The sequence below is a fragment of the Prinia subflava genome, chromosome 1 (genome assembly GCF_021018805.1).
Source record: "Prinia subflava isolate CZ2003 ecotype Zambia chromosome 1, Cam_Psub_1.2, whole genome shotgun sequence".
In the NCBI taxonomy this organism is placed as follows: Eukaryota; Metazoa; Chordata; class Aves; order Passeriformes; family Cisticolidae; genus Prinia; species Prinia subflava.
The window spans coordinates 21,650,759-21,665,960 of NC_086247.1; the positions used below are offsets into that span (position 1 = coordinate 21,650,759).

Here is a 15,202-nt window from a genome sequence, read left to right on the forward strand (position 1 = left end):
TCTTTAGGCTGTCAATAGATGAAACATAAAAGTTTCCAAAGCAGGATCACAGAACTATTCAGGTAGTTCTTTAAAGGGCCAACAGGAACTCCTTTTGGTGAAAGAAAATTTTCAACAGTTGTACCAGCTGGAGTGGAGAGGAACTGAGCACACAGATTACAGGACTTGAAACAGAATCTCTGTGGTAGCTGACCCTGGCTGAGTGTCAGGAACCCACTGCAGCTGCTATCACTCCCCTTACTCAGCTGGATTGGGAGAGAAAATATAACAAAAGGCTGGAAGACAGGGAGAAATAATTCACCTGTTACTGTTCATGGGCAGAACAGACTCAACCTGGGAAAGTCCATCTGGAGCCGGTTGGAACCGGTTTTGTTGGACATTAGGAAAGCTGCTGGAATATTCTCACAGACATCAGCCCTGCAGTCCACCCCACCACCAAAACCTTGCCATGTAAACCATATACAATCTCACATATGATAGCCAGGTCTGGAGAAAAAAAAAATTAGGCTCCGGGAGAAACACTGAACCAAAACTCTAAGAATGCTCAAAAGAAGTGGGGAAAATAAGGCACTGGAAAGTACATGGATAATTCTAATTTTACGTGAAATGGATATGGGTTTTTGCTCTGCAGAGGTATAAGAACATAACAATATTTCAGGGGGCCTTTGGGGTTTCTTTGGTTTGGTTCTGTTTTCTTTAAAGCAAATCTTCATCCCATTTGTCAGATTTCCTACTGAGGAACTTGGACCCTTTTGTGACAACTTGGACAACACAGAGTCTGTGCCCAGCATGTGAATTTTCAATCCACCAAGAGAAACTGCCTGTTCTCAACATGAAGTAATGTCCAAGCAGCTGGAGACAGTGGCAGACCCAGACACAGCAGGTTGGTGAGCATCCACAAACCTCAGCCATGCCTGAAACATCTTCATCTTTGCAGGGAGAACAGAGAAGGAGAAAGGGAAGGAGAAAAGTTCTCCTTCCCACAGGAAAATTTGGAAAGTTATCCAGTATGAGGTTTGATTTTTCAAAAATTTGAGTCATGGATAAAAAAAATCCAAATAAATCTAATACCTCAGAAGCATGGAAGCCAGTCCTCAGAATCAGAGGAGAAAATGGTACACAAAGGTACACTGGCTGGGCCCCTTGGGGTGTCTTGGGACAATAACAAATTCAAACCAGTGTTTTTAAATAATATATGAAGAGTGTGTTTGCTGCCTGGTGTGACCTATAGTCAATACTGTCCTGCTGAGAAATCACAACACTAAAAAAGAGCACTGTTGTCAACTGTGATCATTTAAAGAAATTAGAAGGGGTTTGAAATTGAAAGAAAGCTTCATTCAAACATCTTTTTACTATATTATTTTAGTAGGACTTCTATTTTTTCTTTCACAGGTGGCTTCAGCAATAAATTTATATGGTCAAAAGTATGTATCAGAAAACAGTGTCTCATCCCAAGAACAAACTGAGAACTTCAATAGTTTATTTGGAAGCTATTACATACAGAAGAATTCAGTTCAAAATGACTTGAAAATGTTTTCAAAAGGTTTGCAGACTAAAAGCTTTGAAGCAATTATTTTGTGTTTTTTTTCCAAATTCAGTCAGCCAAGAAATATAAAAAAATAATTACACTAGATGGAAAAAATTCAAATGCAAAGTCAACTCCAATGACATGTTTCTAATTATTACATATGAACTTTGACTCCCAGAGTAAATTAACATAGTAAATTAACCACAGAAATTAACACAAATTAACATTTCATAGATTAGAAAGAAACAATATCTAAGGAAAAAATCAATAGTAGCTCTACTAGACTGGACACAATATTTACCTGAAAAGGAAAACAACGATAAAATATTATCAATTTACAGAAACCACATTACGTTGAAAAAACACTGTAGTAAAGATACAGTGAATTTACAGCTAAAAAAGTCCCCTTAATGTCATCCATTACCTCTTCTTCAGCTCCATATACACTATGTGCCTGTTCTAACACTTCACTGGACTCTGCACCTGATAAATCCTTGTTTTGTTGTTGTACCTATGTCTTATTTGTTTTCAAAAAAAAGAAGTGGCTTCATTTATTTGCAAATTTGTTTTATGAAACTATTAAAAAATTAATTCAAAGCTTCTAAACATCAAAAGCAACATTGCTTATAGGATTTTCCCATAATCTGAACAATGGTTTCTTGGTAGAAAGAAAAAGTCAGTGCCACATTTAGCAGAATTTTCTCTACATCTAACCTTCCCATCTATGTATACTATGATGTTGTCACCTAATTGATGAAATTCTGAAATATTTTAAGAAAATTGGGAAAACTGGAATTGCTTTCAGTGGAACTACAGCACATCCAACATTTATTATGGCAAGATTATAACATGCACACATGAAAGACCCCTACTCTGGTTGAAGATTCTGGTTAATTCCTGATCTACTACTATCCTAAACTCTTATTTTTAATTTCATACAGCACCATCACTGATTTGTATTTGAAAATTTATTAATTAAACTATTTCACCTGCTTTGATAACTTCTTAAATTTATAAATACCACTTTCAGGTATTTGGCAGTTGACCAATCCAAGTACTAGACAATTTTCAAAGAACTGGCATTTGTCATTTATCTGCTACTTGTGATAATTTAGAAAGACTAATTTCCTACAGAATTTTTGAATTATTTTTCCAATGCAAAAAAAAAATTTGGTATGTAGAACACCTTTCTCTGGTACGTATTGATGCACTTTGCTTCTTTGCTACATGTAATCACTAATGCTCATAGTAAGACTTCCCATATGCGTGACACTCAATATTGATAAATGTACTTAACTATTAATAATTTTTGTGTTTGCTCTCATTTTTATTAAGTGTTTATCTTTATTTTAAAAAACGGATTGCAGTTGTGGTATTTGTACACAATGTTGTGTATACGATGCTGACAGTTCTACAAAAGAGAAATTTTGTTTGTTTAAAATTAGTAATGGTAGGAGAGAGATCATGAAAGCTTTTCATGAGAGCTCATGAAAACATGAGATCATGCATGTGCTCTGGGATCTATTCCCAGGCTTACCAGTAGTATCCCTTGGAATCCTTAAAAAGCAACCTGACTATTCTGTCTTCATTTCCCTTTCTGTACCCACGCTGCAGGGTCTTTACATGGATTTCTAAAGCCCTCATTCTCATGAGACATGCAATATTTAAAAAAAGATCCTGCAGTCACTACATGTTGGGTCACTTGTACTTCCTCCCAGTCATGCAACAGGAAAGTAATTCTATGTCTGCATAATCCCAGCTTCTCAGACGTGAGAACTGATTTTACAAGCCATTCTCATAAAAGGTAAATAAAATACAGTAATTACTATCATAGATGGTGACATTGAATATAAGCTTAAATAAACCAAAATAAAGTAGATTTAGATTAGATATAAAGAAGAAATTATTCACTATGAGAGCAGCAAGACACTGGAACAGGCTGCAAAGAGAAGTTGTGGAAGCCCCATCCCTGAAAGTGCTCACAGCCAGGTTGGAATGGGCTCTGAGCAACCTGGTCTGTGAAGTGTCCCTGCCCTTGGCGGGGGATTGGAAAACGATGATCTTTAGGGTCACACACAAATCCCTCTATGAAACAGCACACTATTTTAATGTCAAATATTCATCTTAATATAATAACTGAGAAAATAATTTCTATAAATTTAAAGGTAAACACACACTTCTTTTAAATCTAACACAAGATGATAACTTGTATGAAGGCCAACATACTGCTGTTCTACTTTAAACATTTAACTGCTGGTTTCAGGTTGAAATCTATATGGCACTAATTTCCTATTTCCCTGCAAGTCACTTATTGACAGCTTATTGAGTTTCAACATATGTTACAAAATTCTGTGAAGATACATAATCTTACTTCACAAACAAAAGCCATCTTTCAAATTTAAATATATGGAAGACAGTGATTCACTGAATGTCAGTATATGGCTATCCACCTGACAATATGATTAGCAGCAATATCAACAACAATTTTAAGATATTTTGAACACTACTTTCTAAAAGTATTTTGCTGTGTCTTACCTAAAGATCTGCATCTTACTGTATCTGACATAAGCAAACATTTTCACTAAGATGAATTAATAAAATTTACTACTATGAACCCAAAGAGGAACATTATTATATTAATAATTAATTAATATTACTAAAAAAATCAGTAACTAAAATAATTGAACATGTAAATGTCTAAAAACAGGAGGATTTCATCAATACTAAAAATTTTCACTATCAGATTTTTGGAAGACCACTTAGCAGTCCCAAAGTTCTGACCATAACAACATATGTTGTCCAGCTATATTTACCACATTTTAGCCTATCCCTGTAGGTTGGACCTAGGAGATTATACAGATGAATTGTCAAATATTTGAGGTTAGATGTGAACAGAGAGTCACAACTTGCTCTAAGCACTTCTCTAAACATTTCAGTTTTGCTCAAACTGAGTTTCTAACTATTTACTTTCTTCTTAGTAACTATTTTACATAAAGGGCAGCTACAAATAGGACAGAGGTCCCCCTCCTCAGAAGGCATCAAAACAGAGAAGCCAAGGGGCAACAGGTACAAGTTGAACTGGGAGAGATTTAATATTGATGTAAGGAAGTTTTACAGCAAGAACAATCATTAACTGGAACAGCCTCCTTGGAGATGTGCAGGCTTTCAGGAGCAGAGTGTTGGATAATGTCACCTTGGGTCCCTTTGCCCAGTTTGCACCAGGGGATTACTCAAGGTCATTTCCAACCTGACCTTCCAGGCTCTAGGATTCTGTGACTCTAACATCTTCAGTAAATACTGCCTCACAGATCTCTGTCTGATTAATCTGTACTCTTAAGATAACACTTAATGCAATTTAATACTTTACAGAAGTTCAAAGGAATATTTCATTCTTTACACAGATAAATCCATTTATGGATTACTTAGTTATTTATGTTTCTGAATAAAAGTACTGTAAAAGTACTTTAAAATACTTCTTTAATGCATTTCTAGAAACTAAAATTACCTCAGAGATGCAGCTAAACTCTGTAAACAAATGGACAGACCTGATTGTGGGATAGTGTATAAGCTATTTTTACAGTATGTTGACATCTTGAGGTCAGTAAGTATCTGAGTAGGCTGAAATATTCCCAAATGACAGTAGGAATATGTTCCCTTTTTGTCCTCTTTTAGACTATCATGCAATAAGAAAAATATATCAGTGAGCACACAGCTTTCTTAAAAGTAACAACACATCCTTGTGAAAAAGCCTTTTACTTATATCTTCTTGGTAAAAGAAGGAATGATCCGAAAAACGGTAACCAGGAAAAGCACGGTTGAATAAATATAATTTCTGAGAGATGGTAACATGTCTGAAGAATGACAGACTGTCCCTGAAGTCTTGTTCAAAGACAGAAGCAAATTAAGAGACTTTCACAATACAAGTCCATAAAAATTATTTACCTCTACAGGGGAAGAAACAAAGAAGGTGTCTTTAAAGCTGTGAAAAAACTTTGAAATAATCTCTTTAAGAGAGAGTCTTGGCATGGGAGAAGGCAATGGCTCCACTATAGAATCAAAAATATTAAGATTGTGAGAACTTCTGTTTGGCATTATTCCCAGAGCAGAAAGCCACACACAAATAAATTCCTTACCACAGGCTTTATCCCAACCAGGGGGATTCTTTTCTCTCACTAGGCTCTTTCCTTCAAATCTGGGTCTGACAAAACTCAAATGACTTCTTACTTTCATAAATGGTTTAAATTACATCATCAGTTTAAAACAAACAAAAGACTTCCGTTAAATTTATCTTTTATCTGTCACTATAATCAGCAAATAATATCATTCCTACTGAAAGTTATTAGGAAAAAGACATATACCTTTCTCTCTTTCTTTCATACTTTTTTTTCTTTTCATTTGGCAGCAACTCTAACATGAATTTCAATACTAAAAACTACACCTTTATTTCCATTGCCACGAGTTGAGGTAAAATACAGAAAGGAGCAGAGTCCAATGTAAGGGGCAGATCAAGGGGAGAAGAAACAATATTATAAATCCAAACAAATTTCAGATGGCAGGAGCAGGACTAGCTCTTGAATGTGATTTTGTCTTAATTTTTCATAGCCTTTGAATTGTTTCTATTTCAGCAGTAAGTATGCAGAAAACAGAATAATTTCCTCAGAAAATGCTGCCACAAAAGCAATAGAACAATTGCTGCATCTCCCCCTCTTCATCTTAGAATGAATTCTTTCTGAATAATACAGTTTGAGAAAACAACAATGAACTAACTGTACAGCAATGCCCTGGTTTTGTCTGAAAATTTAGACTTAATTTTCTTTATAGTAGCTGGGATGATGCTGTTCTAGATTTGTGCTTAAAACTGCAGATAATATGGCTATATTCTAACTATTGCTGAACAGTGCTTAAAGTGTTTCCTGCTTCTCACACAGCTCCACCAGCAAGTAAACTGGGAATGCACAAGGAGCTGGGAAGGGAGACAGCCTGGTCAGCTGACCCCAAATCACCCATGAACTCAGCCAAACAGAAAGGCTGGAACACCTGCCTACTGACAGGAAGCAGCAAATCAAATTGTTATTTTGCTTTGTGTGCACCTGCAGCTTTCACTTTATCTTTTAAGCTGTCTTTATCTCAACCCATAAGCTTTCTCATTTTTGACCTCCCGATTCTCTTCTCCATTCCAGCAGGGTGGAGGAGTGAGAGACTGTGTGCAGCCAGAGCTGCTGGCTGGAGTTAAACCACAAATACTGGCATTTCCATGGAATGCAAAACTTGGTTGTGAGCCTAGCTCTCATGGAAGTCATTAAAATAAACCTGGAACCCAAGGCTCAAGATGGCTCAGAATATTTGCCTCACCTATTTCCAGTCCACAATTTTTCATATCTATATATATACATATGGAACAAGATTTTACATCACCATTTCTTCAGAACAGTGCTGCAAGTCCATTTACTATTTATTCTGCTCATTTCTAAGGGCTCTATTAAAAAAACCCCAAACATTATAAAAGATATTGAACATAAGCAACTTGTTTTCACTTGCTAGGTCCTTTTTCAGCTTATCTCCTCCATTCATTTCTCAATCAGTTGCAGAATGTTAAAAGCTGATTCTTCCCTAAAAAGCTGGTCTAAAATTCAAATCCATATCAAATATTAGCTTTTCAAATAAGAACTACAGTACTTTTCCTCAACCTTTGCAATTTTTTCTTCAAATCTCTACAAAATACTTGCTACAATTCCTAAGTCACAACGCAGAACACAACTGCTGCCTGTCAGGATGGCCATTAAAGTCTCATTCTTTTCTTCTGACAGTTTGCTATACTTATGAATTTCTTTTCTCATTTTATATTGAATCATAGAATATCTCAAGCTGGGAGGGATCCATAAGGATCACTGAGAGCAACTCCCTGCTCCTTGCAGGACCACCAAATGTTAAATCATATGACTCAAAGGATTGTACAGATGCACCCAGAACTCTGACAGGCTTAGTGCCATGAACACTTTCCAGTGAAGCTTGCTCCAGTGACCAATCACCCTCTCAGTGAAGAACGTTTAACTAATGTCTGGTCTGCATGTTACATCCAAGACCTTGGTGGGATGAGAAGTTTTTCCTAACCTGTCACCATTCTGTCTCAGAATTTCCAACTTACCGTCACTTTTTGTTGTGTCAAGATGATTGGTTACAAAACAACTTAAATAACAAAACCAATGAAGATAAAAAATTACTTTAGTTTCAAATATACAAGACACCACAGAACTATCTCTTTGATGATAAGTTCCACATTGATTTCCGTGGAGCCAACCTTGTTTGTAGTATTTCTAGACATCAATAATATATATCAACATTCTGCTAAAAAAACAGTACAAAATCACAAGTTTTCAAAATAAAATGAAGATGATTTTCATGACAGTTAGAAATGGAAACTAAAGAGTAAGGTTTTTTGAGTTTATCACATTACCTTCTTCCAGGATGGGTCTCAGCACAACAAACGGGATTTCTTGCAAGGGTTCCATGTGTTTGTGTCCAGCACTCATAATTTTTATCTGGGGTAAGCAGACAACAAGTGTGCCAGGCATACTGGCCTGCCCATGGTACCAGTTTCGCACAGTCCCGGGAATGTCACCTGACACAATAGTACTTGGAGAAGGCAGGCTGTCATTGGGAAGGAATACACAACAAGACTGCACTTCAAGCTGAAAAAACAAAGCGTAGAAAGAGTCTCAGAAACAGATTATTTTCCCCCTCACTAAGGAGTATTCATATTGGTACAAAATCTGAAGTTATTCATCCGTCACAGGTGATTGAAAATAATCTTAACTTTTAGTTGAATTAAGAGAAAAGATGATGCAAAATGCTGGAAAATAATATATGCTCGTAAATTATGAGCATATATTTACGCCTCCTTATGGGAGGCGAGAAAGAAGAAGGAAGTTTTTGCTGTGTAAATTCAACAGAAAGGTGCTGCCATGTAAAGTGAACCTACATATATCTACATTTCAACAGCTTTTTATAAGTGCAATTGAGTCAGAAAACGTTCTGAATGATGAAGCTCTTCACTTTCTGCCGTTCACTAGAGTTGTTAGCAATAGCTAAATATCTAGAACTAGCCAACATTTTACAAGCTTTTACTTTCTATAAAGACCTGTTTCAGGGAAAATTCTGCCTTTACTTAATAAGCAACATAATGAGCATGTAAAAGAAAAGTAATCATTAGAAAAACTACGACAAACACAAACTTCAAGAGAAAAACTGACTGACTTTTAATGAAATGGAGAGGTGTATACATAAACAAAGAGAAGGAGATAGTAATAAAGTTGACAACATTTATCCAGATTTTATCCATTTTTCAATGCAAATCAGAAGCAGCACATATGGTTTCATAAGAAATAACATTTTTTGTTCTTTATTTTCAATACTGTTACCCTGGAACATGTCTGACCATTTTGCCATCTTCTTAGGAGCTTCTAGAGAAGCTGAGCGAGCTCAAACCAAGAACTCAACTCATCACCACTTGTTAACTCAGAGGTGATGTAAGCTGTGGACGGTTAGTCTTCCTTGGCTCTTACAAATACCATTCTGGCACCTGGATATCGAAAGCACAGCCTGCACACTTGAATGCTTTGTTAAGCAAATACAAGCCATGATTCAGTTCATTTCTTTGCATTGCTTGGAAAAGCCCAGCATACAAATTGTTGGACAAGATATTATTTGTAGCTGTGAAAAAACCCATTTGTTTGCTGCAAACTTACATAACACTCTTTTGATTTGACATTGTTAAAGACAGAACAGTTTAAAAGCAATAACCAAGATTTGTACTTCATACTCTCCTCTGAAGGGTATTAGGCCTTCAAGACCACAATAGTGATTTGTAATAGAACTGGAATTCCACAGCACAGTAAGTACTTTGCCAGCCTAGTGAGTACACAGATATTCATCTTTATTTCAGCATTTTTGTATCCTTTTGCTTAGACAAACTGACAAGAATTCACTGCAGAAAAATATAAGTAGAATTTTGCAAAAATAAATACATTGGTTCATGAAGTCTGTGTTTGTTTCTGGATTTAGAACTGTTTGAGTTGTAAAATGAAGCTAATTACATCTTTGATAAGTCGTTTATTGATCCAAGGTTGCAGAGTGTACTTTATTTATACTGAATGAAAAGCTAGGGTGTATTGTTACAGATGTAACAGATTTGGATTTTTTTTAAATGGCAAATTAGTCTTTGTGTCAATTTGCAAAGATTTTTACAGTGACACATTAGATTGTTTTTCTGGTCTATTAGTAATAAGTTGCAGGTCAAGCCATTGTGGGATAATGATAAATAGATGACAAAAGAGATAATCAGTATAACTATTGTTTTATCCATGCATTTGCTGAATAAACAATTTATAAAAAATCACCCATTCTTCATACACACACACACACACATATATATATATATATACACATCTATGACGATTAACATCAAATGCTGCCTGGATATACAAACCATGTGGTAATAATAATCCAAAAATTCCACCAACTTGAAGAGAATACTATACTTCATCACATTACCAGCAGCAGGATCTATAGGACATGTTTTACAAAGCATTCTCAAGACGATATCTCAGTACTCTAGTAGAATTTTTGCACTTTATTTACAGTTCAGTACAGCTTTGTACTGAAGAAAAGTTCTACCGATTACATTTGGTTTATTTTACTTTGCTGCATCAAGAATACTGAAGTAGAATGACAACAGTTGCACCCCTTTAAATTCCTGATGGAAATTCCTTTTTTACACAAGCAGCTCTTTGTTACTCATTTTCAAACAACTGAATGGGAATGGGACCATGAATTTTGGTGGCATCAGGCCTCCATATGTGATGGATACACTCAGCCCCCTTAACCAGGCCAGCAGCAGTTCAGTACAAGCTCCAAATGAGGTAAAGGCCTGAGCTGTAACCAGGTCAAAAACTGCAGGAAACCCACAAAGAGCAGACTGACCCAACAAGCTTCAGGCCTGATCATGTGAATAACACTTGAATGTGTTTTTTCCAAGACTCAGTTATCAAGGAACAAAGAAAGCTGTGGGTACAAGGAGTCTCTTGCACAGCCTTCCCATTGTATGCAAAGTTGACAATTTGACAATTTACAAGGCAATGTCAGCCTAAGTGAAGTGCCCTTGAGCTCTCCCTGCCAGGCAGGATGGCTGCACAGCAGTGGTCTCCCCTGGAGCTGGGACACCTTTCAAGGCTGTCCCAAGAGGCAGAGGCCTTTCTACTAACAACAGGTCTCCGGGTGAGTTCAATTCAAGCTCTCCCTAAACTGCAACTACAATGCACACCAGTGCCTCTCCCCTGGAGCTGGGATGCCTCCCAGTGTTTGGAATTCCTTATTTGAGACTGTGTTTCTTCTGTAACCCAAGGCAGAGAGATCCCTTAACTGCAATAGATCCTCAGTAAGATGCTGATAGCATGCTAAACTAATATTGATGAAATTCATGTAGGTAATTCCTTTAGACAGACTGTTCTCAAAGTCTGAGACTAAGATTGGACCTAAGCTCCATCAGGAGTTTAGAAAGCAAGGGGATCTACTCTGAGCCTCACGACTCAGTGGAAGGACTTCCTTACTCTTTGTATTTCTTCTCTTAGATATAAACTGTTGTCCAGATCAGATCCAGCTGCACCTAAGCCACATCAGAGATTTGGCAAGCAAGGAGGTCCAGTCTGAATTTCACAACTCAGCGTTTGGGTTGCTTTACCATTTTCCATTTTTGGCCTCCGTGTAAGTAATGCCAGATTTATTCCAATTCTGTTTTCCCCTGTATGTTTCAATCATGTAGTAAATTATAGAGTGAACCTTGCTATCGAACTTCACCAAGCTACACCTTTATGAATTCATATTAAAATCACCTTTGCTAACGCCTTTGATGATGATTATTTAAGTTACTCTGAATCACTCATTCATGCCAAATTGGTGCAGTCAGCAAGATCCTGAATCTGGATTCGCTAAAAATTGACAATATGTAAGACTATAGAATTGCTTACAGATATGGTTGGCTTACGCGTGTTTCATTTAAAACTTTTATATGATTAACAAGCTTTACAAAACCTTACTGAAGGATTTCAATGGCCAATGAAATGAATGTACGGCAAAAGTCCACATTTTAAAGCAATGCAGAACTTATGTAATTATTATTATCACACAAGGAATTAACAACTTGAATGCAGAGGGGTCCAATAAGTGCAAAATTGAGTTGCACCTGTTGAACTTCTTGGAGGCAGATTCACAGCTATCAACCTCAATGGAATTTGTGTACATTTAACTCACAGAATATGGAAATTTGCCTACTCACAAGTTCCAGTGAAGGAATGGAAGAGTGCACCTAAAATGATGGAATTACATGCTGGATAAAAGTCAGAATGTGAGCTACAGATTGCTTCACCAATCAGAAAGTGTTTCAAAATATATGTAATCCAAATTCTTAAAATTAAACTACATCAATAGCATATATTAAAGCTATCATATAAATCTTTTTACACTTTTTAAATAACTGTTAAACTGTGTGCCTAAAATTGTGAATTTAATGTTAGATGTGACTGATTTATGTAACTGAATATAAATCTGCAGCAGTAAATCTTGCATTAATGTAAGGATCTGACAATCCAAGGGAAAGAAAATGAAGTAATCTGCCAGTAAGAAGTCCTCAAGCTGGGGGTCAGATCCTGTTCATGGAAACCATCTGGTTGGGACCCTCCAAGCCACACCAAACACAAATGATCTTTTAAAAAAATATCCTATTCATTAATGCTTCGCAGCTGCACTGAGTGTTACTTCACTTTTCCATGGCAACATCCTTTCTGTTTCAAGGATCTGATTTCAGTTTTGGTAGCAACATGTTCGTTTGCCAATACTGAACACATTCATGTGTTAAAGAGAACGAATTATTACATTCTTGAAACAGGATCACCCCCTATTTTCATTTCTATTATGTCAAGGCCTAAACATGCTAAATAATGTACACTAATGATAAACCAATGAAGCAAGCAGTATTTTCCCTTCCAAAACATTAGGTGAAGCATAACTCTACGCTCTACACTTTTACAAACGTATAAGCCTCAAAATGTCCAATGACTCTTGTATAAAAAGGAAAGTATTAAGTTACTGGAGTATTTTTAATTCTTATTTTATAAAGAGGAATGTTGTTCACTAGAGAGAAGAGTGAAATAAATACTGCCGAAAAATTAGGTCTTCCGAACCAAGGAGGGTGGGTTGGAGTGAAGAAACCAAAGCAAGTGACTCCCCAAAGTGCAATGAAGAACCACAAGTTGTTCAAGTTGTTACAGCATTTCATAACAGGGATAACATATTAAGATTCCCTTTCATAATCCACATTTTACAGCTACATAAATCAATTAGAAGCACTGAAGATTTTCTTCAAGGTGACACTTGCATACCGGTGTCTCTCCAGGGAAGTTGCCTCTCTCTGAATTAGTCATCAACCCTCATATGCTCTCAGCAGAAAGGTAATGTGTTTTTCTGGGTACAGAATATCACCTTGCAATGACTCCCCAAGCTGCAAAGAACCACTGCTTGCACATTCTCATGTGTGGGTTCTGGTGCACTCAGTATTACAAGACCATAGCCCAGCCTCCAACATCCAAATTCATTCCACCATTTAGACCATCTGCAGTTGAACCAGACATGCAGTGTTTGTTACACCTTTAAAAGGCAGAACAGAAATTCTTGTTTTGAAGGTGGACAAAAGTAAAAATGTTATAAATGGAAAGCAGAACACTTAAGTAAAAGAACTAAAGAGGGCAGGCTACCTGTACATAAAAATGACCATGATAAGAATCAGATACATTCTCTTTGATCAACTAAAACAGTGTCATTGTGCTTCGTAGTATTCGTGTTCTTTCCTAAGAAAGCTTTTAAATCTTTTTAAAAGGTTTTATTTAGTTACTGAAAACACAAATCTTTGTTAGTTTGCTGTAAGTAACCAACTTAAGAAATCTCATGATTGCCAAATAACTGCTGAGAGGTGTCACTGCTAAATTACAAGTCAAAGTCTCTTTCTGACCTCTGGATAACAACACGGTTCAAAGAACAGGAACTCTTATCAAATCTGTCCTTCCCTTTCTTGTCTTTCAATGTTTCACTTGGTCAAAAATTTTTACAAGTTATATACATTAAAAAAAAAAAATTTCAGTAGTTTCAGGAGAAGGATTTCTTTTTCAAATAAATTCAGGGATATTTAAAGGCATGTTGCATACCTACATTTTATATGTAACAATTACATTCTTATGTAGTTGGCACTTGTTGCAACCTTACTCGTTAATTAATTTACCTTTAATACAGATCCTTCATTGTCTTCAATGAAATTCAGCATTAACGGCCAATTAAAAATAATTGTGTTTATACTGCTTCAAAATTTTAGCAACTATTAGTATGAAGAACATGTGAAAAATGAGGATTACCTCCTACACAGTGTAACTGCCAAAGAGGTTTCAAGCCTGCATATAAAATCCTACAACAACTAAATAATAAACCAACCTTTTATAATTAAATATGAAAGTCTTTTCACTTAAATACTAATAGGTTACCATAACTCCAATGCATAAAACCTTCATGCAATATTCATCAGAAGCAAGCCAGGGCTAGGCCTAAGCAAGAACCAGCTTTGGATCCAAAATAAACTTTCCAGTTACTTTGGTTCCAAACACATTTACTTACTCTAACTTCCACTAAAAGAATAATCCTTTGATGATTTTAAGTTATGAAGTTCAGTTTTATCTGATGACAACTACAGACTTTTCTGTTCTACAATCATGTAACTAAAAGATCCAGGAACATGAAAACTAGCTTTAGAAAAAAAGCCACAGAGTCTAAATGCTCCAGCATTTAACCAGACAAATTATTCTAGAAATTTCTATTTTTCATGCCAAATAAAAATACAGAAAATCTGTATGAACGTATCATTTAAATATAGTTACATATATTTAATAAAAATTACATTATGTATAATAAAATAAATATAATGTACTTCAATTGCAGTACAGAGTCATGATACTCATTTTCTTACCCTCTAAACATTGCCTTGCACAAATTTCCCATTTGGGCTGCTATTGAAAGAAACAAGTTATATATATATGGCATTTGCATCTTGAAAACCATATTTAAATAAATTAGACACAGGGACTAGTAATAGTTATAAAAAGAACAGCAAACATATATATAAAACCTTTATATTTCAATAAACCTCTGGGAAGATACTGGCAAATACCTTACAAAGTACAGTTAAGCATAAGGATGAAGACAAGTGTGCAAGCTACTGTATGAATTCATTAATTTCAACATAGATAAAAGATAAAAATATCATTTGATAGTCATAATGATGAAAATAGAAAGCATGAGTACTCTACCAAAAAAACCCCAACCTGTAAAAAGTAAATAAATCTAGAACCTGAAGCACCAGAAAAAGTACCCAATACAAAAAATCCTCTGCCATTATGAGCCCTATTCTGTATGTTAGGTCAGAGCAACAAGGTATTTAGGAATTACTCTCTAAACAACCCTTGCACATCACTGTCATAAGTCTTCATGTCCACAGAAAGAAAAACTACCTGTTTTACCTGTCGAGTAACACACAAACATCATGGATGGTATTTTACTCATTCCTCAAAACAAATTCAATTT

At 35.8% G+C, this 15,202-nt stretch overlaps 1 protein-coding gene across 6 annotated transcripts in view; it reads right to left on the minus strand.

Annotated features, from left to right (window-relative positions):
• Positions 1 to 15,202, minus strand: part of VPS13B (vacuolar protein sorting 13 homolog B) — a 422,459-nt gene that overhangs the window by 196,315 nt on the left and 210,942 nt on the right. For all 6 annotated transcript variants that reach the window (XM_063390273.1, XM_063390281.1, XM_063390302.1 and 3 more), the window contains exon 23: positions 7,983 to 8,217. In XM_063390273.1, coding sequence (XP_063246343.1) covers positions 7,983 to 8,217 — 235 coding nt within the window. The remainder of the gene's footprint in view (positions 1 to 7,982; positions 8,218 to 15,202) is intronic.